This window comes from Myotis myotis, unplaced genomic scaffold (assembly GCF_014108235.1).
Source record: "Myotis myotis isolate mMyoMyo1 unplaced genomic scaffold, mMyoMyo1.p scaffold_m19_p_18, whole genome shotgun sequence".
NCBI lineage: Eukaryota > Metazoa > Chordata > Mammalia > Chiroptera > Vespertilionidae > Myotis > Myotis myotis.
In genome coordinates this window covers 10,873,286-10,900,448 of record NW_023416322.1, presented here as the reverse complement: position 1 = coordinate 10,900,448, position 27,163 = coordinate 10,873,286, and the positions used below count along the sequence as shown (strand labels likewise).

Sequence of the window (27,163 nt, the reverse complement as noted above, 5' to 3'; positions counted from 1 at the left end):
GGAAAGCTTAATAGGCCCAAAATGACTAAACTTACTAAACTAGTCTAATGTAAAGAAAAGTAATACATATTTTTCCTCATTTACTCAACAAAAATCCTAATATTTTATGTAACTGCCACAACCATACTTTATCCTTTCTTTTAACATATATTGTGTGAACTACATGAACCTAAATAATGTGAGATACACCAGCCTGTTCTAGAAGAAAACTAACCCAACTTACACTATGTTAAGGCATGTATATACAAGGTATGAATAGAAAGAAAATTTATTTATAAATTGCCATTACAAAATAGCACTATCACATGGAAAGCAAGTTAGGTTTTATACATTTCAACTACAAATAAACACAGCGATTGAGAAAGTTCCCTCCCCTACTAGGAATTCGAACTTGAGGAACCTCTTAAAAACCGTATTATCTGCATGTGTCTACACATACTACTGCTTCTATTTGTCATGGTATCTACACATACAACTAAATACAAATGTCAATTATCACATGACAGGTTGTTTCTTCTCTAACTGCAGATAATTGAAATATGATATTTCCATGGAGAACTCTAAGGTCTCAGAATGGAGGGTTATCAATATTCAAAATAATACCTAAATCGTCAGCTCTATTTGGTGATACTGTAGTGGGTGGAGAATTTTCTAGAAGAAAAAAAACAGGAATAATTTTAAAAAGAAGTAAAAAAATAGTAAAGCTTACAGACTCCTAAATTCATAGGTTTGGGTTGTTTGTCTTTTCACAAAACCTTTTATAATTTATTTTCCTTATATAAATAATGTTTCTCATTTAAAGTAGTATCATAAAAATTATAAATTAATATTCAGTCATCAGCATTCTTCTTCCTCTCCAGTACCATTTCCTGTGACAATATTCTGTGGTACAGAATACAAATTTATCATCAGTCTATCCTCAATATTAGCCTATGGATTCAATGGGACTCTACTTATAATTAAAAGATATAGGACAGCTTAATAAGTGATTTAGAGGGTATTTGTAATGCAGAAAAATTTCAACATAATGAGGCCCATTTATGAAATACTCATAGGTAACATCATACTCAAGGGTAAAAGACAAAGTTTTCCCCTTAAGATCAGGAACAAGGCAGGATGACCGTGTTTGACATTTCTTTTTAACATAATATCAAAAATTATTATCAGAGCAATTAGGCAAGAAAAGAAAACATTCAAATTGGGAAGGAAGAAATAAAATTATAGTTCTGTTCTAGATGACCCGATTTTTAAAAAAAATATATATTTTATTTTATTGATTTTTTACAGAGAGGAAGGGAGAGGAATAGAGAGTTAGAAACATCGATGAGAGAGAAACACTGATCAGCTGCCTCCTGCACACTCCCCGCTGGGGATGTGCCCACAACCAAGGTACATGCCCTTGACCAGAATCAAACCTGGGACCCTTGAGTCCACAGGCTGACTATCCACTGAGCCAAACCGGATAGGGCAAGATGACCCGATTTTTTAAGTAGAAAACTGTAAAGATTACAAAAGTACACATGCACACACACCCACCTGTTAGAGCTAATAAATAAATTTGGCAAAATTGCAGTCTATGAAACCAACAAGTAAAAATCAGTTGCATTTCATAACACCAACCATGAGCAAACCAAAAGGAAATGAAGCAAACTATTCTATTCACAATAGCATCAAAAATTAGTAAAATACTGCCCTGACCAGGTGGGCCAGTTGTTTGTTTGGAGCATAGTTCCATACACCAAAAGTACGGGTTTCATTCCTGGTCAGAGCACATAATCTAGGACTCGGATTTGATTCCTTTTCAGGGATACAAAAGAGGTAAAATATATGAAAAGAAACTTTACCAAGGTGGTGAGAGGCTCCTACACTGGAAACTACAAAATATTGCTGAAAGAAATAGAAGACAATATGAATAAATGAAATGACATCCTGTGTTCATACATTAGAAGATTTGATATGGTTAAGATGCTGATATTACACAAAGCAACCTACAGACTACATGCAATCTCCATCACCATGTTGAATATGCATTTTGCGGAAATAGAAAAATCCAATGGAACCTCAAGGGACTAGGAATAGCCAGGATAATCTTGAAATGGAAAAGTTAAGAGAACTACCATTTTCTGAGTTTAAAACTTACTCAAAAGCTACAATAATCAAAACACAGTGGTACAGGCACTTTATTCTACTCAATAAAGACCAACCAATTGAGTAGAATACAGAGCCCACAAATAAACCAGTGCATATATGCTCAAGCGGTTGTATGGAAGGGTGCTAAGAACATTTACTGGGGAAGGGCAATCTTTTCAACAAATGGTTCTTTGAAAACTGAATATCTACATACAAAAGAATGAAGTTGGATCTTTATCTTACATCATATACAAAAATGATTTCAAAGTGGATCAAAGAGCTAAAACATAAAACTTATAGAAAAAAACCACAGAGGACAAGCTTCATGATGTTGAATCTGACTATGATTTTTTGAGTGTGATGCCAAAAGCATAGGCAGCAAAGAAAAAATAGATAAATTGGATGGACTTCAGCAAAATTAAAAACTTTTATCAACTGTCATTATTAATAGAGTAAAAAGGCAACATATAGAATAGGAGGAGACATCAGCAAATAATACATCAGATAAGGGATTAATATCCAAAATACATAATGAACTCCTAAATTTAGTGACAGAAAAAAAAACATGCAAAGGACTTCCAGAGACATTTGCCCCCAAGAAGGTATACAAAATACCAATAAGCACATAAAAATATGATCACTAAGCCCTAACCAGTTTGGCTCAGTGGATAGAGTGTTGGCCTGCGGACTGAAGGGTCACGGGTTCGATTCTGGTCAAGGGCATGTACCTTGGTTGTGGGCACATCCCCAGTAGGGGGTGTGCAGGAGGCAGCTGGTCGATGTTTCTCTCTCATCGATGTTTCTAACTCTCTATCCCTCTCCTTTCCTCTCTGTGAAAAATCAATAAAATATATTAAAAAAATATGATCACTAATCATTAGGAAATGAAATAAAACCACAATGAGTGCTACTTCATATACATTAGGATGCTGAGTATAAAAAAACAAGTATTGGTAAAGCGGTGGAGAAATTGGAATCTTCTTGGGTCACTGGCAGGAGTGTGAAATGGTGCAGCTGCCATGGAAGACAGTATGGCTACTCCTCAAAAAGTAAACACATAACCCAGCAGCTCTACTCCTGGGTGTATACCCCCCAAACTGAAAAAGGCCTCAAACAGTTACTCAAATGTCAATTTTCAGAGAAGCATATTCAGAATGGCCAAAAGTTGGAAACAAACCAAATGTCTATCATCAGGTGAATGGATTAAAAAAAAATAAAAGAGGTGGTAACAACAGACAATGGAATATGATCTACACGAATAAAAGACAAAGATGATAATTGACCGTACCTTTGCTATGCCCTAAGCCACACCCACCAGCCAATCAGAGCGACTATATGCAAATCAATCCAACCAAGATGGCGGCAGGCAGCCAAGAGCTGGAGCAAACAGGAGGCTTGGTTGCCCGGGGGATAGAGGAAGCCAAGCTTCCCTTCTGCCCTGAGCCGGCTGTAGCCTCTGCTCATGGCAACAAAGCTTCAATTATGGAAGACAAATAAATACCAGATACCTGCTTCCAGCCAGCCTCCACTGGGAGCTTGGGTGGCTGGGGGTTGTGGCCAACCTTCAAACAGCCATCAGCCCCTCACCCAGGCTGGCCATACCCTCATGGGGTGAGGGTTCCTGCTGGGAGTCTTAGCCAGTCTGAAAACGGCCCTCAGACCCTCACCCAGACTGGCCAGGCACCCCAGAAGGACCCCCCCCACCCTGAAGGGGCTGTGGCCAGCCTGCAAACAGCCATTAGCCACTCACCCAGGCTGACCACACCCTCATGGGGTGAGGGTCCCCGTTGGGGGGCTTGGCCAGACTGAAAACTGCAATCAGCCGCTCACCCAGACTGGCCAGGCACTCCTATATAATAAAAGGGTAATATGCAAATTGACCCTAACAGCAGAAAGACTGGGAATGACTGGTCACTATGACAAACACTGACAACCAGGGGGCAGATGCTCAATGCAGGAGCTGCCCTGTGGTGGTTAGTGCGCTCCCACAGGGGGAGCTCTGCTCAGCCTCAAGCCAGGCTGATAGCTGCCAGTACAGCGATGGTGGAGGGAGCCTCTCCTGCCTCCTCAGAAGTGCTAAGGATGTCCAGCTGCAGCTTAGGCCTGCTCCCTGCTGGCAAGTGGACATCCCCTGAGGGTTCCCGGGCTGCCAAAGGGATGTCTGACTGCCAGCTTAGGCCCAATCCCCCAGGGATCAGGCCTAAGCCAGCAGGTGGTCATCCCCTAAGGGGTCCCAGACTGCGAGAGGGCACAGGTTGGGCTGAGGGAACCCTCCGAGTGCAGAAATTTTTGTGTCCTGGGCCTCTAGTTCAACTATAAAAAGAAATAAACTTGTGATACATGCTACAAGGTAGATGAACCTTAAAATCATTATGCTAAGTGAAATAAGCCAGAAGGGACCCCACTTCTATGAGGTACCTAAAAATAGTCAAATTCATAGAAAACTGACTAGCCATTGCCATAGTTGGGGAGAGAGGGAAATAGAGAGTTGTTGTTTGATGGGTACAATGTTTCAGTTTTGGATATATAGAAGTTATGGTTGCACAACCATCTGAATGTACTTAATGCCACTGAAATGTACACTTAAAATGGTTAAAATGGTAAAAATAAAATACAATAAAAGTTCATGTACAAAAATTAGCATAGAGAGTGGCTTAAACATTTCTGAAAAGGAAGTGTTCTGCCAGATATTAAAACATCATTTTTAGTTTGATAGAAAACTTCCACTACCTAGTAAAAATAAATGGACTTACTAGTACAAGTCTAGAAAGAACAGAGAGTCCCAAACAAGAGGAACTCAAAGAGGCCCACACCAAGATACATCATATTTAAAATGCCAAAGGTTAAAGACAAAGAAGGAATCTGAAAAGCATCAAGAGAAAAGCAGTTAGTTACCTACAAGGGAGTAGGCATATGACTATCAGCTGATTTCACAACAGAAATTTTGCAGGCCAGAAGGGAGTGGTAGAAATTTTTAAAGTGATCAAAAGCAAGGTTCTACAACCAAGATTACTCTCTACCCAGCAAACTATCATTTAGAATTGAAGGTCAGAAAAGGTGCTGTCCAGACAAAAAATAGTAATGGAATTCTTCATTACCAAACCAATATTACATGAAATGTTGAAGGATATTCTGGAAGAAAAAGAAGAAGAAGAAGAAAAAGAAGGGGAGGAAGAAGAAGAAGAAGAAGAAGAACAACAACAACAACAACAGCAACAACAAGATGAACAAGAACGAGAATCTCATATAATAAAAGGCTAATATGCAAATCGACTGGACAGCAGGACAACCAGTCACTATGCCATGCACTGACCACCAGGGGCCAGATGATCAAAACAGGAATTGCCCCCTGATGGTCAGTGCTCTCCCAAAGGGGGAGCGCTGCTCAGCCAGAAGCCCTGAGCTGGGCTCACAACTGGCAAACGCAGTTGGGTGGCAGGAGCCTCTCCCACCTCAGCAGGAGCACTAAGGATGTCCACCTGTCATGGGGAGTGGGCATAATCCAGCAGTCGGACATTCCCTGAGGGCTCCCAGACTGCTAGACAGTGCAGGCTTGGCTGAGGGATACCCAGCCCCCCCCAACAGTGCACAAATATTGTGCACCAGGCCTCTAGTAATAATAATAATAAGAAATACAATAAATACATATCTATCAACAATTGATACTAAAAATGATATTAAATGAACAAGGAATCTAATGAAAAAATAAAGTGATGAATAAAATAGAACCAGAGGCATCAAAACATGGAACAGACTCAAGAATCTCACAGGGAAGGGGGGAGGTGGGCAGGAAGAGATTAGCCAAAGAATTTATATGCATACTAGATGCCCAGTGCACAGATTTGTGCACCAGTTGGGTCCCTTGTCTTGGCCTGGCCTGTGGGATCAAGCCAAAACCAGCTCTCTGACATCTCCCGATGAGTCCTGGATGCAAGAGGGTGGTTCTCTGGTGATGCACCCCGGAATCGGGCTCTCTCCTCTCTGGTTCCAGGTGTGTCACCCGAGAACTGCAGCTGACAAGTCACCACAGCTCCGCAACTCCAATGTTGAGCATCTGCCCCCTGGAGGTCAGTGCACATCATAGCTACCAGTCAGTGTCTGCCCCCTGGTGGTCATTGGGCATCATAGCTACTGGCTTGTTGGCTGGTCACTTAGGCTTTTACATATATAGACTAGAGGCCTGGTGCATGAAATTCATGCACGGGCAGGGGTCCCCCAGACTGGCCTGCACCCTTTCCAATCTGGCACCCCTCGGGGGATGTCTGACTGCCGTTTTAAGTCTGATCCCTGCAGGATGGGGCCTCAACTGGCAGTTGGACATCTGTCTTGTAATCCGGGACCACTGGTTCCTAACCACTCATCTGCCTGCCAGCCTGATCCCCCTAACTGCTGTTCCCTGCTTGCCTGATTGCCCCTAACTGCCTCTGCTTTGGCCCACCAACATGGCTTTGTCCGGAAGATGGTCGGGAAGATGTTTAGTATAATTAGCATATTACCCTTTTATTAGTTTAGATATGCATTACCTATGGAAACAAACAATAGGGTGGTGAAAACCTGGGGTGGGGTAAAAACTGGATAGATGAGGGCAATGGAGCAAAAAAGGGGGTATCTGTAATGCTCTCAACAATTAAGATTTAAAGAAAAAGGAAGTAAAAACTTTCTTAAAGCCAGTATGTGTTTTTTGATGCTCTCAAGCCAAAAAGAAATTTTTAATTCATGCATATACATTGTAATTAATAATGCATAAACAGCAATGCCAAGAACATGTGGGGTGAACAGTGGGAAACTCTACAAGTAGAACTATTTTTGATTATCTAATTATAAACAATTAGATTAGAAACTACTTAACAGGGAGAACAAACACATATGGAATTTTGTTTTGTTTTGTTGTTCAAGTGTTGGCCAAAGTATTTAAAAGTTGGTAAATGACCCTAGCTGGTTTGACTTAGTGGATAGAGCATCGGCCTGTAGACTGAAGGATCCTAGGTTCCATTCCAGTCAAGGGCATATGCCCATGTTTTGGGCTTGCCCCAATAAGGGGCATGCAGGAGTCAGTCAATGATCCTATCTCATCATTGATGTTTCTATCTCTCTCTCCCCTCTCCCTTACTCTCTGAAATCAATAAAAATATATTTTAAAAAATAAAATAAAATAAAAGTCGGTAAATGTTTCCACACTATTTACAAATGAGAAGGAAAGAAAGGGAGATGTTATTACCTCTACACTCAGGAGGCTCACTACTCCATCGGTTGTTCGCAGAACAAACAAGCTTGCTCTCTCCCACAAGTGAATATCCATCCGGTCCAGAAGGCTTACAAGTATAAATAATTGTTTCATTATATTCAAATGCAGTCTTGTGGCTACTGTTGAATTCTGCATGTGGTTTATATGGAGGTGGCTGACACAAAACCTCTTAAAAAGAGAGAAAAGAGGGGAGGAAAAGAAAAAGAAAAAGTAAAAGATTCAGATAGCATTAGTAATGTCCTATGAACTGTATTCAATAAGTTCATTAGCATATAATTTCTACAATCTAATTACAAATCTAGTATCCATTTGAAACTTAGTTTCTATGAAAATATGTATTACCCCAATTCAAATCAAAACTAGAAAAATAAAATTTTGGAATAAAACCCATTTTCTTAAATACCCATAGAAGATACCTGTATGAAACACCGGTATTTACCTGTGAGGCCACACTAAGTTTTTCTAATCATAAGAGACACTGACAATTCAATGAGAAAATAAAGTTAGGACTTAGGAAAACTCAGTGCTAGTTGAGAAATGCTACATCCATTCCCGAATCAGTGGTTCTCAGGTAGGCCACGATTTTGTCTTTTCTCACTGTCACCCTTAGAGTGTACAGTGACATTTTCCAATGACCTGAGACTGTCTGATGAGCCTCTGGATAAATGTGGAGCTCTTCTTTAAGCCAGATACTGAAGAAATTGGAAAAATGTAAGGCAATGACACTCGTCCTACTGTTTTTGGAAATGTTTGATCTTAGGGAAAAAAATGCTGATTTGTTAACATATATTGAGATGACTGTTCTTAAAAATGAATTGGTAAATAATTATTTTAAAACTCTGCTTTAATCCCAAGGTAAAGAAGATCAGTAGCACTAACCCACCTGCAGAAAAGCTCTGTGGTGTCTTTGATAATTGTAAAGCATACGGGGGTCCCCAGGCTCAAAATTTGGGAACTGCTGCTGTAAATTCTAAAGAGAGAATGTACTTACTTACACAAGTTGGTGGTTTATCATTCCATGCCACGTTGTCATTTGTACCAGAGATCTGACATGTTATAATATTTGCTCCAAGGGTGTAATAACTAAATGAGAAAAGAAATGATGATTGTTTTCTTTACCACTTAACAAGAACACATAACAATGACGAGGTTTTTATACGGTTGTTTTTCTACACTACACTAGCTTCAGGGAGAAGTTTCTGAAGTGACAGGTATTGAATGTGTTCACTGAATCTGCAATTTAATGAGATGAAGAGATTCTTCACATTGGCCTAGAGAAAAGTGTCTAAACCTGTCATGCCCTAGCTGGTTTGGCTCAGTGGACAGAGTGTCAGCCTGTGGACTAAGAGTCCTGGTGTCCATTCCAGTTAAGGGCCCAGGCCCAGGTTGCAGGCACGATCCCCAGTTTCTTTCTCATCATTGATGTTTCTATCTCTCTCTCCCTCTCCCTTCCACTCTGAAAACAATAAAAATATATTTAAAAAATAATAACTAATAAAGAAACAAACAAACCTGTCTTGCCTGACAGTCTGGGGATTGCTAGCTCTGGCAGGCACAGCACAGTCACACCTATGACCTTGCTCATGCCATTCTGCTCTGTCAGGGCAACTACTGAGCAGAGAGATCTGGCCCAAGAGCTGACCTGACTGCATTTGAGTCCCAGCTCCAATACTGACTCGCTTGTTGAGCTAGGAAGAGACCCTGAATGTTTCCCTTTCTTAAATCCCTCCTCTGTGGAAAAGCATATAGGTAGTGGGGTTGCTTTAAGTAGTAGGTGAATTGGCATCTGGAACAGAGTGAGTGCTAGGCAAGGTTTTGATGTTATGAATACTCTTCAGATTAGAGTATCTTCCATGGTAGAGCTCAGGGAGACCCCTCTGAGATGAAATCTCTGATGACTGTAATTCACAGAACTCTCTCCTCCTTCTGGACTCTCCTTAAAATGATCATGAACAAATCTATTTCTGTGGTCCTTGGACACCTCTCTCTCTATATATATCTCGATTCTCAATGAAGCTAAAACTTCTTTGAGAATAACCTATGTCAGCCATTTTCAACCTGTTTCATTTCATGGCACACATAACATAATTACTAAAATTCTGAGGCCCACCTAAATATATATAGTGTTGTACATCTGGCAAAAAAAATGGTATAATTTTGATTTATTCACATGGGATGGCTATTATTGTATTGGCAGTAGCTATGTTTTTCATTTGAAAATGCCAGAGAAAAGAGGTCAGGGTCCCAAGTAAATAGTTAAGTATTTTATGTTTTAAAAATTCTTGTGGCACATTGGTTAAAATCTTTGGTCTATTTCCTAACCTTTTGGTACTCCACAAGGTACCTAGCAGGCTCTCTATAACTATTGATTGAATATTCTCACTTAATCAAGTTAAAATATAGTCAGTAAAACTGCCTGTACATGCTTCTAGCTGACTTTTCCTCCAAGGCTAATTAATTGACTTATAATGTACTAGAGGTCCGGTGCACAAAATTCATGCATTTGGAGGGGGGTGGTCCCTCAGCCTGGCCTGCGCCCTCTTGTAGTCCAGAATCCCTGGGGGGATGTCTGACTGATGGCTTAGTGGGCCTAAGCTGTCAGTCAGACATCCTTAGCATTGCCACGGAGGCGGGAGAGGCTCCCACCACTGCTGCTGTGCTTGCCAGCTGTGAGCCCGGTTTCTGGCTGAGCGGCACTCCCCCTGTGGGAGCACATTGACCACCAAGGTGCAGCTCCTGCATTGAGTGTCTGCCCCCTGGTGGTCAGCCCACATCATAGTGACCGGTCATTTCACTATTTGGTCATTTGCATATTAGCCTTCATATTATGTAGGATATGCTGTAGATGAGGCCCCCTAGAACCATAAGTAATACAAAAAATTCACTGTTATCTCATTCTTGAATTGCCCCCACTTAGGGCATGTGCTGCACCTTGGGAACCACTGGGCTTGACACTTTTCCTCTTTGAGCTGCATTTCTGAGTACATACACATATACCATTGCAATTATAATCTCTTCTCCGCCTACCTCACTGGGTTGTCATGAGGAGGTTCTGAGCTAATAAACCTAGAAATGTTTCAACAAGGAAGTGATGTCTAAACGGGAAGGGATTGTTATTTTTAAGCTCACGGGTACCCTCGCAGGTGGCAGGTGCTGATTAGGGGAGGAGGGCATGATTGTTTCCTGGGACTGTAGCTATGGAAGCTTTGCAGAGGGTTCCAAAGGCCTCGGAGGGGTGGGTTCTGGCCAGCAGCCCAGTAGCGGTGGTTGTACCTGGAGGCGCTGCTGGGGGGCAGGTCATTAGAGGAGCGCTAGGGGGGTGGCGAGGCCGAAGGGGGAGTAACTGTCAAACCTTACCACCTGGCGCCATTCTTTAAATTGTACGGAGCTGTTTCACCGCTGTATCTGCTCAGGGCAGGGCTCCAATCAACTGGAGTCGGGTGGGGGCCAGGCCAGGGCAGTGCCAGGTGGGTTAGGAGGTGCAGCGTGCTTCCACTGCTGAGACGGTGCTGCTGCTGTGGGGGGGCCTGGGGGGGGGGCGGGTCTGACCCTGCGGAGCCGCTCAGACCTACCTCCACCCAGGTCTGGAGTTGTAGGGAGGAGAGGTGTGCCCTATCCCATTGGAGGGGGCCCAGCAGCAGCGGGCTGTGGGCCCTGGGTGCCTCAAGGGCGCTAATGGGTGGTCACCAGTGTGCTATTGTGGGCACCCCTGGTGGGGGTGGTCGGAGAAATGACTGGGAGTCGGAGGTACAGGCTACAGCTACCCCCGAGGCTGTGTCTTCACCCTATCTGGTCAGCTTCCCCAATCCCGAGGGCAAGGTCGTGAAACTACACAGGGGAACAGTCCTGATACCTGGGTCAAGCCGAAGCCCCATTTGCAGCTCTCCCTAGCACATAAAATGCCTGCTTCCTCCCCAATTCACCGCTGACTCTTTCTCGAGTCAGACCACCTGCACCCAGGTGCCTGGAATAAATATTATTTTGATTACACTGAGCCCCGAGTCTGTTCTGTGTGAACCGGCCCAACCCTGAACCTTTCAGGGACAAGTAGAGGGAATGCGCATGCCCAGAAGAAGGCTCAGTTTACATGTCAGGCTGATCCTCAGCACAGAGACACACTTCAACAATCAAAAAACAAAACAATAACATAACACAATAAACCCTAGGAAATGGTGAGAATTTGATATTTAGAGTTACCTCATTATTAGAGTATATTTGTCCAGTTCAAAAAACATTATAAGGCCTATAAAGTAATAGGAAAGTATGGCCCATTCAATGGAAAACATAAACCAACAAAAATTACTTCTGAAAAAGCCCTGAGGGGACACATACTAGACTAAAGACTTGGAAATAGTCAGTGAAGCTGCATGTACATCTTTCGCAGGCCCTCTTGGGGACAGAGCTGCAGCTTTCAGTTCCATAGTCCTCTTTCCCTTCATGAGGCAGCTGATGGCAGTTGCAGAGATGCAGGAATTTGTGAGTACCCTGATGGGCAAGACCATCCCTCTCCAGGTTGAGCCCAGTGATACCACTGAGAATGTCAAAGCCAAAATCCAGGAAAAGGAGTCTAAATAGTCAGCAGAGATCTCAACAGGAACTCGGGGGCCAGGAAGCATTGGATAACAGACACAAATAAAAAGAAGCTCAGCCAAAAATCATCTCTACAGTAAAACTGTGTGGCAAAATTGAGGGTAATATTAAGACTTACCCAGAAATTAAAGTTAGGAGAATTTGTTACAACCATAACTCAACTACATAAAAAGCTCCACGCTGTCCTAAAGTTCACTAGAGAGTAATAATATTACCTAGACAGCCAGTCCCAGTGCTGGGGAGTCTTTCCCATTAGCCAAGTTGGTATAGTGCAGCGGTTCTCAAACTCTTGGTGGCGACCCCTTTGGGAGTCGAACGACCCTTTCACAGGGGTCGCATAAGACCAACAGAAAACACATATGTAATTACATTATGATTCATAACAGTAGCATAATTACAGTTATGAAGTAGCAACGAAAATAATTTTATGGTTGGGGGTCACCACAACATGAGGAACTCTATTAAAGGGTCACAGCATTAGGAAGGTTGAGAACCACTGGTATAGGGAGAGATTCTTACATTAAGCACACCAAAAACTCTCAATGTGAAGGACATGACTCAAGAGTTCCAAAAGAATATAAAGCCCTCCCTTCCCTAACTATATAAGAGCTGCAGGCCTGAGCAAGAAAGGGGGGTGGTGGTGTTTGAGCTGGGAGTTCCTGGTGTCAGGGCACTTGAATAAAACCTCTTTCCTTTTCCATTAGCACCTGCCTCACCAGTTTGGCATTCGCTGCAGCAGGCAGCCGAACCCATGTTTTTTGGTTACAGTAAGTCATACTACATGGATCGACATCTCACTGTGGGTATATACATGGGCAATTATTAAAGCTAGTCTTATTGTAACAATGGTTTGTAAAGGTATGTTTATCTTCTATGTAAATTTAGCAACAAAGCATACAATGAAAATAGTGTAGAAGCCAGGATTTCAATTATTATTGTAGATGGTAGTGTGACAATAATAACCCAAAGGGATGAGGATAAACTGATAAGCATTCATTATTGTAATTTATTGAATTTAAGTTGGCATAAATTCAAATTGTAGTGTTATAACTCTAGGATGGTAAGTGTAATCCACATGGGAAATAGAGACAAAATCACCATAGAATACATGCAAAAGGAAATGATAAAGGTATTCTAACACTTCATTAAAAAAATCAACTAGCAAACAAAAGTAGGAATGTGCAAAAAGTGGGGGGGAGCTTTAAGAAAACAAATAGGAGCAGAAACCAAGATGGCAGCATAGGTTAACGCCAGAGTTTGCTGCCTCGAACAACCACTTCAAAAATACAACTAAAAGACGGAACGGACATCATCCAGAACCACAGGAAGGCTGGCTGAGTGGAAGTTCTACAACTAGGAGGAAAGAGAATAGCATATCGAAACTCAGAGGAGGCACAGTGCTGAAGTAAAATACTAAGGTGCGGAGTGCATGCGGAGCGGGCTGGCGGCGGAGGGCGCGGTTGTCTGTTTCAATCATGAGGGAGTCTCAAACTCTGAGATCCAGATCCGGGTGAGTCTCTAGGGACCCAGACTCAAACGGGACTGTCTGGCTTTGGTCGGAACTCGAAGGCAGCTTTCTCTCCGAGGTTTGCAGCGGTTGCTGGGACTCTGAGAGGCAGAGCCCCTGGGGACGGGACTGAGATCCGCCCGCCCTGTAGATCCCCTGGGACCTGCCCCACCCAAGCCCTGCACAGAGGCATTTGCCGGATAGCCTCAGGCAAAGGCTAGATTAGCACCACCCTAGAGATCCAGCACAGTTCTCCCACTGCAGACACAGCTGATTCTCATAGCTAGTTGGCCTGGAGGTCAAATCACCCCCAGTATTACCGACAACAATCAAGGCTTAACTACAACAAGACTGCGCACAAAGACCACAAGGGGGTGCACCAAGAAAGCATAAAAAATGCGGAGACAAAGAAACATGACAGAAATGGAGGATATAGAGCTCAAAACTGCACTTTTAAGGTCTTTCAATAATTTTCTAGAAACTGCCGATAAACTTAATGAGATCTACAAGAAATCTAATGAGACCCTCGATGTTGTGTTAAAGAACCAACTAGAAATTAAACATACACGGACTGAAATAAAGAATATTATACAGACACCCAACAACAGATCAGAGGAGCGCAAGAATCAAGTCAAAGATTTGAAATACGAAGAAGCAAAAAACACCCAACCGGAAAAGCAAAATGAAAAAAGAATCCGAAAATACGAAGATAGTGTAAGGAGCCTCTGGGACAGCTTCAAGCGTACCAACATCAGAATTATAGGGGTGCTCGAAGATGAGAGAGAGCAAGATATTGAAAACCTATTTGAAGAAATAATGACAGAAAACTTCCCCTACCTGGTGAAAGAAATAGACTTACAGGTCCAGGAAGTGCAGAGAACCCCAAACAAAAGGAATCCAAAGAGGACCGCACCAAGACACATCATAATTAAAATGCTAAGAGCAAAAGACAAAGAGAGACTCTTAAAAGCAGCAAGAGAAAGAAACTCAGTTACCTACAAGGGAGTACCCATACGACTGTCAGCGGATTTCTCAACAGAAAGTTTGCAGGCCAGAAGGGAGTGGCAAGAAATATTCAAAGTGATGAATATTGTAACAGTGGGTTGTAAATGCATGTTAATCTTCTATGTAAATTTAGAAACAAAGTATACAATGAAAATAAATAGTGTAGAATCCATAGAACAGAATATATATTCATTTCAAATGAACATGGGACATCTTCCACGATATGGACCATATGATGAGCCACAAATTAATATTAAGGAATCAATAGGTTTTAATAAGATAGATATGATACAAAGTATCTTCTCTGACCACAATGGGATAAAGTTGTGAAACAAAACCCTTCGCAGCCAGATTTTCTGAAGGAACAGGTTTATTGACTTGCCATACGGTCACCAGCAAAAAGAACCAGGTCAGGGGAATGCAGTCTAAACCAGCAGCAGCAGGGAGATGAAGGCAAGCATTTTCGCCATCCTGGTTTAATGGGGTTCTTTTACAGCTTTGAGTAGAAAGATGTAAGTTATTTTGAAGGAATTCACATTGGTTATAGATAAGGGGGCAGAAGAAGGGAAAGTATGGCTAGTTCTGGGATAGGTGCATAGATGGGAGGAGGAAGTGTTTGCTGCTTTTGGACAGTTTGCTGGACAGTCTGAAAAGTTCATGTGGAAGCTGGGTGCGGTGAAATCTGGTGGGGAGCTGGCCCTTATTGAAGAACAGCTACACTATTAGCTCTTTTATTAGTATGATCCTCAAGTACCTCTGGAAGTTCATTCAAAGTTTCAACACACATTTCATTAGTTTCTGCCTTTGGCTTCTGTTAACTGATGAACCCTCTGTCTCTCTTTCCCACCCTCCTGCTTCTTATAATTTAATTTAGGACCATGTCACCATGATTACTACATTTTTAATGACTATGATAGGCTAATTGTTACTAATCATATGATATAATTTTGCTTTCCTTCAAGTTAAATTTCTTTCTATTCATTGCACCTTTTCAGTCTCCATAAAAAACCAAAGGGTTGATTGGCTGTAGGTACAACTTGCTCCATAGAAAGCAAGATGAAATCAACATTATGGAAAAGCTTAAGAAGAGAACCAAACCAAAAATGGAACCAGCAATGTTTACCTTATTCCTCCAAGGAGCAACGTACTTACCCCTCATTACAAACATACTCAACTTGTGAACCAAGCTTGAAAGGTCCATTATTGTGGATTACTTCGCCATTTTGGAGATCTCGTAGCTGTGGACAATACACCTCTAAACGTAAAATTTCAAATGTGTTGTTTTATACCAATGTCAAAATAGATTTGAAGAAAAATAAAAATTTTACATTGTGTTATTAAACTGATGGAAATACTTTCTTATTTATTGTTATTACGTTTCTTGGGGTGACATTGGTTAATAAGGTTATATTGGTTTCAAGTGTACACATCTATGACACATGATCTGTACATTTTATTTGGGCGTGTGCCCACCACCCAAAGTCAAGTCATCTTCCACATAAACTTGGTCCCCTTTACTCATTACTACCCCTGCAACCACCCACCTTTTCCTTTGGTAAGCACCAAACTGTTTCTGTGTCTATGAGTTCCAGTTTTACGTACATCTGGTCCTTAACTTATTTTCACTGACTTATTTCACTTTCCATAATATTCTCAAGCTCCATCCATGTGGTCACTAATGGCCAAACTTAACCCATTGTACGCCATAAGCATCTGTAGATGCAAGTTGCGGACCTTCCCCCCATGCCACATGCGTCTATACAAAAGCAATGTTTTCTTTATGTGGTAGCCTTGACCAACTTTAAAATCATTTTTTCATGAGAATTTTCAGCTGAAAATATTGAAGAATACCCGAATTGTAATATATTTATGTTTATAATATTCATTGAAAATTGATTTTTTAAATTAAATTCAAAATATTGTGGCATGTGGGGATGGTTCTCATTCTGGACGCTTGGTAGTTAACTGGTTAAGAGTCACATTTACCCAGAGAATGAATGGCCAAATTAAAAATTTCCTGGAGATCTTCAAAGCCTGAAAAAATATCTTGCTACCTAAAATCTATCCATCTTGAGAAAACCATCATGGTAATAGTGGAATATGCAGTCTAAAATGTATGAAAATCTTTAGAGCAATAACAATAAAAATTTTGTGAACTTACCTGTACAAGCTTCCTGGAGAGGAGGATTATATGTGCCATCAGGTTCACAAACAGTAACTATGTGTTCGTCAGGATAAATAGACTTGTATCCTGGGTTACACACATATTCCACTTCAAACTGGTTAATAACAGGGGGTTTATACTCAACTATGGTTGACATAGTTTTGAATTTTGGTGTCTCACCACAGTCACCTGGACATGAGAGAATAAGAACATGAAAGTAAATATTATCTTTTCCACCAGCCACGGATTATGGCCTGGTAGCAGGCAGGTTATACGGAATAAATGGAAGGCCCTTGGTGAGATTTTAAGTGACTGTGCCAGGCTTTTACCAGATGATGAGCTGTGCTTGCTTTAAATAACATCCTATTAGCTTTGATTTCTTTGAGATTAACCTGAATATTCTTTCAACAGTAAATTGAAGAGAGAGCACCAATGTTTTTGGTTTAAAAATTTATTTATAGATACGTGCCCTTCCCATTTTTTTCTGAGTTTATTCCACACTCACCTCCCCCAAAAAGACTTCTATTGTATATAGCCCTCCATCAGAGTACTCTTTCACAGTTTGAAATGGAAGAAAAGCACCAAACCAAAAATGGAACTAACAACATTTACCTTATTTCACTAAGGAGCACCTTAGCCCTCATTATAAACATGGTGGGAATGTGAACCAATCAGAGTTCTGTTAACGTGGGCTACTTTGACACTTCGGGGTTCTGCTGGCTGTAGACATGGCTTTTCTAAAAGACTAGTGACCTGGTGCACGAAATTCATGCACATTAAAAGGGAATTAATTAGAGGAAATATTTTAATATTGCTATTTGCCCTTTCTCTATAATAGAAGTGTCAGAGATGAAAGAAAATTAGTAAAATGTATATGAAAAATCTTCCTGATGTCAGAGTCTGGTGTGCACCATGGGAACCAGAGTCAAGTCCCCGCTCACCCACATGCACCTCTAAATTGCGCAAGACCCAGCCCCAGCCAGCCCCACCCCATTGGGCTAGATATGTATCCAGCCGGTCCCACCCTGCAAGCCCCGCTGAGCAGGGGGTGTGGCCTCAGGTCCCCAGGCCTGGCGCCAGGGCAGCGGCTGCAGCCTGAGGTCTCCCATCAAGCCCCTTATGGCGGGGTGCACAGCCTCAGGTCCCCTGGCCTGGCGCAGTGGCGGGGGTGTGGCCTCAGGTCCCCCAGCCCAGCATAGGGGCCGGGGGAGCAGCCTGAGGTCCCCTGTCAAGCCCTGCTGGGCAGGGGTCATGGACTGAGGTCCCCTGTCAAGGCCAGCCGGGCGGGGGGGTGTGGCCTCAGGTCCCCCAGCCCAGCCCTGGGGCAGGGGGAACAGCATGAGGTCCCCCGTCAAGCCATGCTGGGCAGGAGGCATGGCCTAAGGTCCCCTGTCAAGCCCCGCTGGGTGGGGGGTGCTGCCTTAGGTCCCACAGCCTGGTGCCGGGGTGTGGGGCATGATCTCAGGTCAACTGGCTTGGTGCTGGGGCAGGGGACATGGCTTGAGGTACCCGGCCCTGGCCCAGCACCACGCAGCTTCAGGTCCATGCTGATTGCTCATTAAGGCTCATTATGGCAACTTGGCCTCCGCTGTGGGTGCAGTCAGCCTGTTACGAAGTGATGGTCAATTTGCATATTTCCTCTTTATTAGATAGGATGATGGTGCATTGTCACCTCAGGTTCATTCAGTCTCCTCTCAGGAGGCACGTTCCTAGAGGTCAGGGATGATATGCCTTCTTTTCCTACTACACTCTGTGCCCCCTGCGTGCTCAAGACATGCCATGGTAAGTGCTGACTCTTAAATAAGCATCATGGATTTCATAGATCAAAATACTGGTAGGCTAAACTATTTTAAAATATAAGACTTCATGTCATATGTTCCATATCAGTGAACTGAACATTTTATAAGTGAATAGATGTCAACTAAATACCAACATTTATAACTTTAACATTACTTTAACTATAATTTATTCTTCCTTCACTGATGAATGGATCATGCTTGGCCGCAGAAGTTCTCTGAGGTAGCTGTTTAAGCTGTGTTACTATATTGCTATGCTGTTAGAATTTTTCGTTTCTGGATTTCTTGGTAGATTTTTTTCTTCCTAGAATAGTATCATTTCTACTTTAGCCATTCCCCTTCCTTTTAATTATCCGTGGGCTTGAAAATCTAACAGATCTGAAAGAATTAGTATGTGAAATCATGTGGTGGAGACACATCAAGTAAAGTCCTGAAGGGCTAAAAGCATGCAGAGGTCCCTCCTATAAGATTAAGAATCTAAGAAAGGAGCTGCATCTATGCTGATCCCTGAGAAACCTTTGTTTTTTTATGCCATGGATTGGTCTCATGTCAGATTGATGTTAATCTTTAAAATATAGATATTTGTACTTCTATCAAATAACAAAAAATATGTAACTCTTTTTAAGTTAAATATATGGGGTAACATTGGTTAATAGTATCTGTAAATTTCAGGTTTCACAATGTTGTAATAGGACATCTGTATACTGAACTGTGAAGTGCAGTCTCCTTCCCTCACCTCCCTTTATCCTCTTCCCCACCACCCCTTCCTTCTGGTCACCACCATTGGTGAGTTGTTGTTTCTTTGCTTTTTCCATTTGTTGATTTTTGGTTTCTATCCCACATGAGTGAAACCACAGCTTTTGTGCTTTTCTAGCTGACTTCCTCAGCAGAACCCTCTCAAGTTTCAAATGGCAATATTTAATCATTTTATAGCTGAGTAGTATTCCATGGTATACTAGAGTCCCCATGCACAAAATTCATGCAAGGGTAGGCCTTCCATCCCCTGTCTGCTGGCACCTGGGATTCCTTCCAGGCGCTGGCATCCAGGACCTGGGCTTCCAACTGGCTGCTGGCAGCCGGCCACCTCCCTTGGGCTGGCACTGCCTGTGTCTGCTGCCACCCTCCTTTCACCCTTGATTAACCCGATGGCCGGTGGCCTGGGACTCCCTTTGTGGGTTGATTGTGGGGCAGTGGCGGGCCCCACCCCGGACCAATCACATTGCACCACCTTGTCATAGCGTGGTTGTCTGAGGGTCAGTCCACTATTTAGCAGTTCGGTCGATTTGCATATTATCCTTTAATTATTATAGACCAGAGACCCAATGCACAAAATCATGTAAGGGGCTTGGCCCTCGCAGCCTTGGCTTTGTCCAGAAGGTCGTCCATTCAATCATTCTGCTGTTCAGTCTAATTAGCATATTTTCTCTTTATTATATAGGATATGTACCACTTCTTCTTTATCCAATCACTCATTGAAGGACACTTAGGTTGTTTCCATGTCTTAGCTATTGTGAATAATGCTGCAATGAACATCGCCTCCCATATATCTTGATAAGTGTTTTCAAATTTTTGGGGTAGATACCCTGAAGAAGGATTGCTGATCCATATGTAAGCCCTATTCTTAAATTTTAATGAACCTCCATACTGTTTCTATAATGGCCGCACCAATTTACATTCCCACAGGCAGTGTATGAGGATTCCCTTTTCTCTATATTCTCTTCAACAGTTGTTATTTCATGTCTTATTGATAATAGACATTCTAACTGTTATGAGGTGGTACCTCATTGTGGTGTTGATTTGCATTTCCCTTATAACTACTGATGTTGAGCATCTTTTAATATGTTGGTTAGCCATTTGTATGTCTTCCTTGGATAATTATCTATTCAGGTCCTCTGCCCATTTTCTAATCAGATTTTGTTTCTATTGTTGAACTGTATGAGTTTTTTATGAATTTTGGAAATTAGCCCCTTATCAGAGGTATCTTTTACAAATATTTCTTCACTTCATTTTATGTTGTTTTGGTTAATCCTTACTTGAGAATACTTTTTCCATTGATTTTTAGAATGAGAGGAAGGGATGGAGCCAGGGGAAGAGAAAGAGAGAGAAAAACATGAATCTGAGAGAGACACAATTGGTTGTCTCCTGCATGTTCCATGACCAGGGCTGGGGATCCAATCTGCAACCCAAATACATGCCCTTGACCAGGAATCAAACCAATGACAATTCAGTGTGTGGGCTCTTGGATGGCAGTGGCAGTAAAGTCGCTTTTTCTGCATCTATTGCAATAACCATATGATTTTCACCATAGGTTTTACTAATGTGATGAATCACATGCATTGTTTTACAGATGTTGAATCATCCTTGCATCCCTGATATAAACCCCACTTGATCATGATATGTTATCTTTTTAATGTATGCTGACTTTCACTTGCTGAAATTTTGTTGAGAATTTTGGTGTCTACGTTCATCAGGGATATTGGCCTCTAATTCTCTTTTTGGTAGTGTCTCTGTCAGGTTTTGGTTATCAGACTAAAGTTAGCCTCATAGCATAAGTTTGGAAGTGTTCCTGTCTTTTCAATATTTAGAAATAGTTTCAGAAGAATAGCTACTAATTATTAAATATTTGGCCGAATTCACCTTTGAGGCTGTCTGCCCTAGTGCTTCAGTTTCTTGTTACTTTTTTGTTTTTTATTTTATGCTTCAATATAGTTGCTAGAATTGGTCTATGCAAATTCTTGGTTTCTTCCTGGTGTAGTCATGGAAGCATGTATGTTTCTAAAAATTCATCCATTTTTCTAGATTATCCTATTTGTAGCCATATTATTGTTCATAGTATTCTTTAGTGATCCTTTGTATTCCTATGTTGTCTACTACAATGTCTCCTCTTTCAATTCCGAGTTTATTTTGTGTCCTCTCTCTTTTCACATTATGCTTCTTGGTAAAGATCTGTCAATATCATTTATCCTTTCAAAGGACCGCCTCTTAGTTCACTGATCTTTTCTGTTGTTTTACTATTTTCTGTCCCATTTATTTTCACTCTGATCTTTATTATTTCCTTCCATATACTTAGGATTTTGTTTGCTCTTCTCAATCTAGTTCCTTTAGACATAAATTACATTGTTTATTTGGGATCATTCCTGCTTCCTGATGGCTTGTATAGCTATAAACTTTCCTCTTATAACTGCTTTTGCTATATCTCATAAATTTTGTAAGGTTTTGTTTTTCATCTTCATTTCTGTCAAGGTAGTGTTTTTTTTCCTGTTTGATTTGAATTTTCACTGGGCTGCTGACCCCAGTGAATATTATACTTCACTTTTCTGGAATTCACTAGTTATAAAAGAGTGGTGGTACCATGGCAAAAACCAGGGGCATATGCAAACACCAGTGTGACAAGCCAGAAAGGATCTCTGTATTCTAATAGATCTATGACAGAAACGGTAGTTTGGGTAGAGGGACAATAAGTCAGGGGTATATGAGCTGAAGTGTGTGGGTCTTTCTCAGATATTTTGTTCAGAGAAGGTGTCTCAGGGGATATCATCACACCTAAGTTTGAAGGACGAGGAGGCAATTATGCTGCAAGAGAAAGGAGGAGCCTGGGGACAGCAAGTGCAGAAACCCCAAAGTGACAGAGTGTGGCCCCTGAGCAGAAAAGCCTTCCCTCCCAACAGTCATTTGTTAAATGCTCTCAGAGAAGCATGCTCCTTCCTCCAGGGCACCTGACTGGGGTTATAACACTAGCATTGTGGTCTGCTTACTGTCTGCCAGTCCCAGTACATTTCAGAAAATCTTTATTGATTGCTACTGTGCGCCTGACACTGGGGATCTGACAGTGAGCAAAATACAGTCACTGTTTATGTGCATGTGTGTTTGTGTGGAAGCAAGGAGTGAAATAAGGATCATGAAAATAGAAATGGCTTGTTATTGGTCACCAGTGTGTCCCCAGCATCAGCACAGGGCGTGGCGCATACAAGGAAAATCTTTATTGAAAGAATTCTCCTAAGGAGAGAATATAGCATACAATCTCTATATAATAGCATCCTAAAAATGACTTGGGTATAGAAACACACATGTATATAACGACAGTTGGAAATACACCATAATATTCAATGGGTTCCCTTTCATCACATACATTTTATACAGTGAGCATATATATCCTATCTAATAATAGACAAACATGGTAATTAACCATACCTCCGACACGCTTCCCATGGGCTAATCAGGGCGATATGCAAATTAACTGCCAACCAAGATGGCGGTTAACTGCCAACAAAGATGGCGGTTAATTTGCATTCATAGGCACAATCATGGGAGGCGAAAGAGATCGGAAACCCAGGTGGCAGGCAAGAGCTGGGGGGTGATCGCCATTGGAAAGCTTGGCGGCAGGAGAGGCAACAACCCCAGGCCGGGGGTGCTGGCTGCCTGCAGCTGGTGATCACATTGTGAATCAGAGGGAGAGAGAGCCTGGGCACAGGCTGGCCTGCTTCCCCGTGATCCCCATGGTGATTGGAGGGAGAGAGAGCCCAGGCACAGGCCAGCCGGCACCCCTGGACCTCCCGGGGGTTAGGGGTGCAGGCTGGCCTGCTTCCCTGTGATCGCCATGGCACCCCCGGCACCTCAGCACCTGAGATGCAAAGGTCAGGGATGAAATGACTTTTCCCAACCACATCTGCAAATATCCTGGGGAAGGCATCACTGAAGAGTTCACAACAACTGTCTTACTTGGCAAGGAAGAAAACAGTTGGCAACGGAAACAATCCCTTACATCAAAGTTAAGGTCCCTCTGTGTAAAAAAGAATATTTCCAAAGTAAAGGAGGGAGCAGGCAAAAATAATAGGTTCTCATGACTTCCACTGAAGTTTGAGCATATGACAGAGTCAAAACGAACAGACAAATTAAAGCAGACAGTGGGCCAAACCGGTTTGGCTCAATGGATAGAGCGTCAGCCTGCAGACTGAAGGGTCCCAGGTTCAGTTCCGGTCAATGGCATGTACCTTGGTTGCAGGCACATCCCCAGTAGAGGTGTGCAGGAGGCAGCTGGTCAATGTTTCTCTCTCATCGATGTTTCTGACTCTCTATCCCTCTCCCTTCCCCTCTGTAAAATATCAATAAAATATATTTAAAAAACAATAAAAAAAAATAAGACAGTGGACATTCAAATGACCCGAATCAACTGTCACTGTTTGTCCCAATAGCAGCAATGCTTATGTGATAATATAGTTTAACAAACATATAAAACAAATCACATGATAAGAGAGGTTCGGCTTCTAGAGTAAATTGAATATGTTCTTTAAAAATTCTCATGTCCTCCCCTCTGAGTATAATTCTTAATTTTCCAATCAGAAAATTACCCTAGGTGATCCAGTAACATGTAGAACTCCAGTAACCTAACTTATTTAAAAACAAACAAACATCCCAACCATTTTTAAAATATTTAAATTGATATTTTGGGGTTAAAATTATAGAAGATATTTAGATCCAAATATATTTTCTGAATAGAAAATATTTCAGTTTTTGATTTAAAAAAATAAACATAAAATATATATGTGACACATTTTCCCAAGGAATTCTGAATTAGTACCTTTCCCTCTAACTTTCTTCAAATTAAGAGAATCTATGGAGTTCCCTATACTGCACAAGTTTTAATGAAAGAAAATAAGACTTTCTAAGAGCATCAAATACATGTTTTCTTATTTACAAACATATATACTCTTCTCTCTCAAATATATTCTTACTGATTCAGAGAGGAAGGGAGAGGGAGAGAGATAGAAACATCAATGATGAGAGAGAATCATTGATCCGCTGCCCCCTACACGCCCTGTACTGGGGATCAAGCCCACAACCTGGGCATGTGGCCTGACCTGGAATCAAACTGTGACTTCCTGGTTCATAGGTTGATGCTAAACCACTGAGTCACACCGGCCGGGCTCAATTCTTATTTACAAATTCATTCCAAGGACATATACAGCTTGAAAAGCTTTGGAAGCAGTTTCAAAAAAACTAGCTTTTAAGTAACAAGAAAACAGTTGTAGAAGAAAGTTTAAATTTAAAAAAAAATTGTTTTAATTTATTCGAGAGTGGGAACATCCTCCATGAAAATGTGTACCTTGACTGTGGATGGCTGGGTGGCCTTATCACACCTTAGGAATTCAAATGCTTTTTACAATGAAAAGAAAGAGAGTTTCATCTCATTTCTCTCCCAGGTAGATGTCTGTCAACAGAAGGTGGACATCAATAAAAGGAGGGGCTTGTACAATCAATCCAGAAAGTCAGCAATCTATGAATAATACAGAACCGAGTATTTATCTCCTCTGCCACACACCCTCCCTCCCAGCCAGTGAGCAAGATAATTACTCTCAAGTCAAGCTAAGTGCCCCCCCAGTCACAGTGGTCCAATGCTGACATAAAAAGCATACAAATAATTCTCACTCTGGCATAAAAGTGACAACTTTCTTGGAAGAAAAGCAGATACTGTAAATTTCTCAAAGTCTTCCTGAAACATTTTTTAAAGTAATGTTTACTTCTTTAGAAAAAATGCATACATGGCAAACCATCTGTAATAAAAGGCCCATTCTATAAAATTTTACCTGGTCCTACTCATATCTGTAATCATAACCATATTTACAGACAAATATATCTATACTAATAAAAGAGTAATATGCTAATTAGACTGGGAGACTTTCCAGGAGACCTTCCAGATGTTCTTCTGGACAAAGCCATGGTGGCGGGCCAAGGTAGAGGCGGTTAGAGGCCAAGAGGGGAGGGCAGTTGTGATCAGGCTGGTGGGGGGTGGGGCCGTTGGGGTAAGCAGACCAGCAGGGCGGCCAGTTGGGGACAAGCAGGCCATCAGTGGGGGTCAATTGGAGGTGATCAGGACAGCGGGGGGGGGGGAGTTTGGAGTGAGCAGGCCAGCAGGGGGACAGTTGGGGATGAGCAGGCCAGTGGGGAGGGAAGGTAGGGGTAAGCAGGCCAGCAGGGGGGCAGTTTGGGGTGATCAGGCTGGTGGGGGGGGCATTTGGAGGCAAGCAGGCCGGTAGCGGGGGGGAGGGGGGAGTTGGGGGTGAGCATGCTGGCAGGCAGAGTGGTTAGAGGCAATCAGGCAGGCAGGCAGGCAGGTGAGCGGTTAGGAGCCAGGAGTTCCGGATTGCGAGAGGGATTTCCGACTGCTGGTTTAGGCCTGATCCCTGTAAACTGGCAGTAGGATATCCTTTGGGGGTTCCCAAATTGGAGAGGGTGCAGGCCAGGCTGAGGAACACACCTTCCCCTGTGCATGAATTTCGTGCACCGGGCCACTAATATATCTATATCTATATCTATATCTATATCTATATCTATATCTATATCTATATCTATATCTATCTATCTATCTATCTATCTATCTATCTATATATATATATATGTCTATATGTATTGATTGCATTTGGTCAAACAAGAATCAAAGGTAGTGGATGGCCTTCAGCTTCAGTTTATCAGCTATAGGGGAAAAGCTATTGATGTTATGCATTGCTCATTTCTTATGAGTGATTTCTCACTGGGATTGGGTACCAGGTTGCTTCTAATCTCCCCTCAAATGGGACCCAAGCTAATAAAAAAAGAAAAAGACTGCACACATGACATCTGGGAATAGCATAGGGTATTATCTATACTGGATGGGATTAGGACTGTGTCTCCAGGCTTAAAACAAGCAACAGCCTGGAGAGCAATACCAATATGGTTTGGGGGCAACAAGCAGACTGTTACCTTTTTGTACAAAAAGCACTGCGTGTCCTTCCCAATCCTTCTAAACCCCAGGCCCTGGAGCTCGCTCTCACTTAAGGGCTCTCTGGGTAACACGCGCTCCCCAAACCCCATACAAAGCAAGCAGTGAGCTTCCTTGCCCCACACCCTGCACCCCTGGCCTGGACCCTTCTGTAAAGCATATGCCTGGTAACACCAGGCCTGGGATCGCCCAGCCCAACCCAGTGGGCGCAGCACCCCACTCACCAAGGCTTCACTAAGCCCAGGGGACACAGGGCAAAGCCTCGTCATGGTCCCAGCACTGGCCCAAGCAACATCCCCACACACTGGGCACTGAAGAGCAGGCCGCACCTTCAAACCTGCTCAGGGCTTCCCATCTCCTTTTGTCCGCCATTCCCCCTCCACCCTTTGCCTTCATCCATTCAGCCCCACCCCACTCCTGGCCTTCCCCACATTATTGTCCATGTCCATGGGTTATGCTTATATACATATATGTTCTTTGGTTAATCTCTGACATCTTGATTAGCTCAGTCCTCAAACACCTGCAGGCTTTTGCTAGGGACACAGCTTGGCCCCCAGCAAACACTGACTGCACCCAGGGCTCTGCAAGGCTCTGTGCCTACCACCTAACAACCCTCTCTGCAGGCCCTCTGAGTCCCCCCTCACTTCTGGGTCCCCCACAGAACAACCAGGAGGATCTGTGGCTAAGGCTTCTACCCTGAACACGCATCACCTGGTCCACAAGCCCTGAGCCTCCTCCCCCCCACACCAAGCAAAGTTCCCTTTGCCCTCCCCTCCTGTAGACCAGCTCCCCTACCCGCTCTAGTTTCCCTCCAGAGCTGACACCCTTTCCCTTCCCTACCTGAGCATGTGGGTAGCAGGAGCTCTAGGGCCAGCACTAGGATCCCAAGGAAGCCCCAAGAAAAGGGACTCTCCAGGCGGCGGGAAGATGCCCTGAGCGGCTCGTAGGAGGCCCTCATGTTCCCAGACAT

The 27,163-nt window shown here is 42.6% G+C and overlaps 1 protein-coding gene across 1 annotated transcript; it reads right to left on the bottom strand.

Moving 5' to 3' along the window:
- Nucleotides 1-568: 568 nt before the first annotated feature.
- On the bottom strand, nt 569-27,163 carry LOC118673252 (membrane cofactor protein-like). The gene is made up of 6 exons (XM_036343840.1): nt 27,034-27,163; nt 16,639-16,830; nt 15,630-15,732; nt 8,367-8,458; nt 7,349-7,543; nt 569-651 (listed from the first exon to the last, which is right to left on the bottom strand). Exons 1-6 carry the CDS (start codon nt 27,161-27,163, stop codon nt 569-571), a joined length of 795 nt encoding a protein of 264 aa, XP_036199733.1.

What these genes read in the sequence shown, in the direction of transcription:
- LOC118673252 (XM_036343840.1), bottom strand. Translation starts at nt 27,163, where the DNA reads ATGTCTGGGAACATGAGGGCCTCCTACGAGCCGCTCAGGGCATCTTCC. An exon ending in TCTCCAGGAAGCTTGTACAG is followed by an intron (nt 15,733 to 16,638) that starts GTAAGTTCACAA and finishes TTTTACGTTTAG; the next exon opens with AGGTGTATTGTCCACAGCTA. An exon ending in TAAACCACCAACTTGTGTAA is followed by an intron (nt 7,544 to 8,366) that starts GTAAGTACATTC and finishes TCTCTTTTTAAG; the next exon opens with AGGTTTTGTGTCAGCCACCT.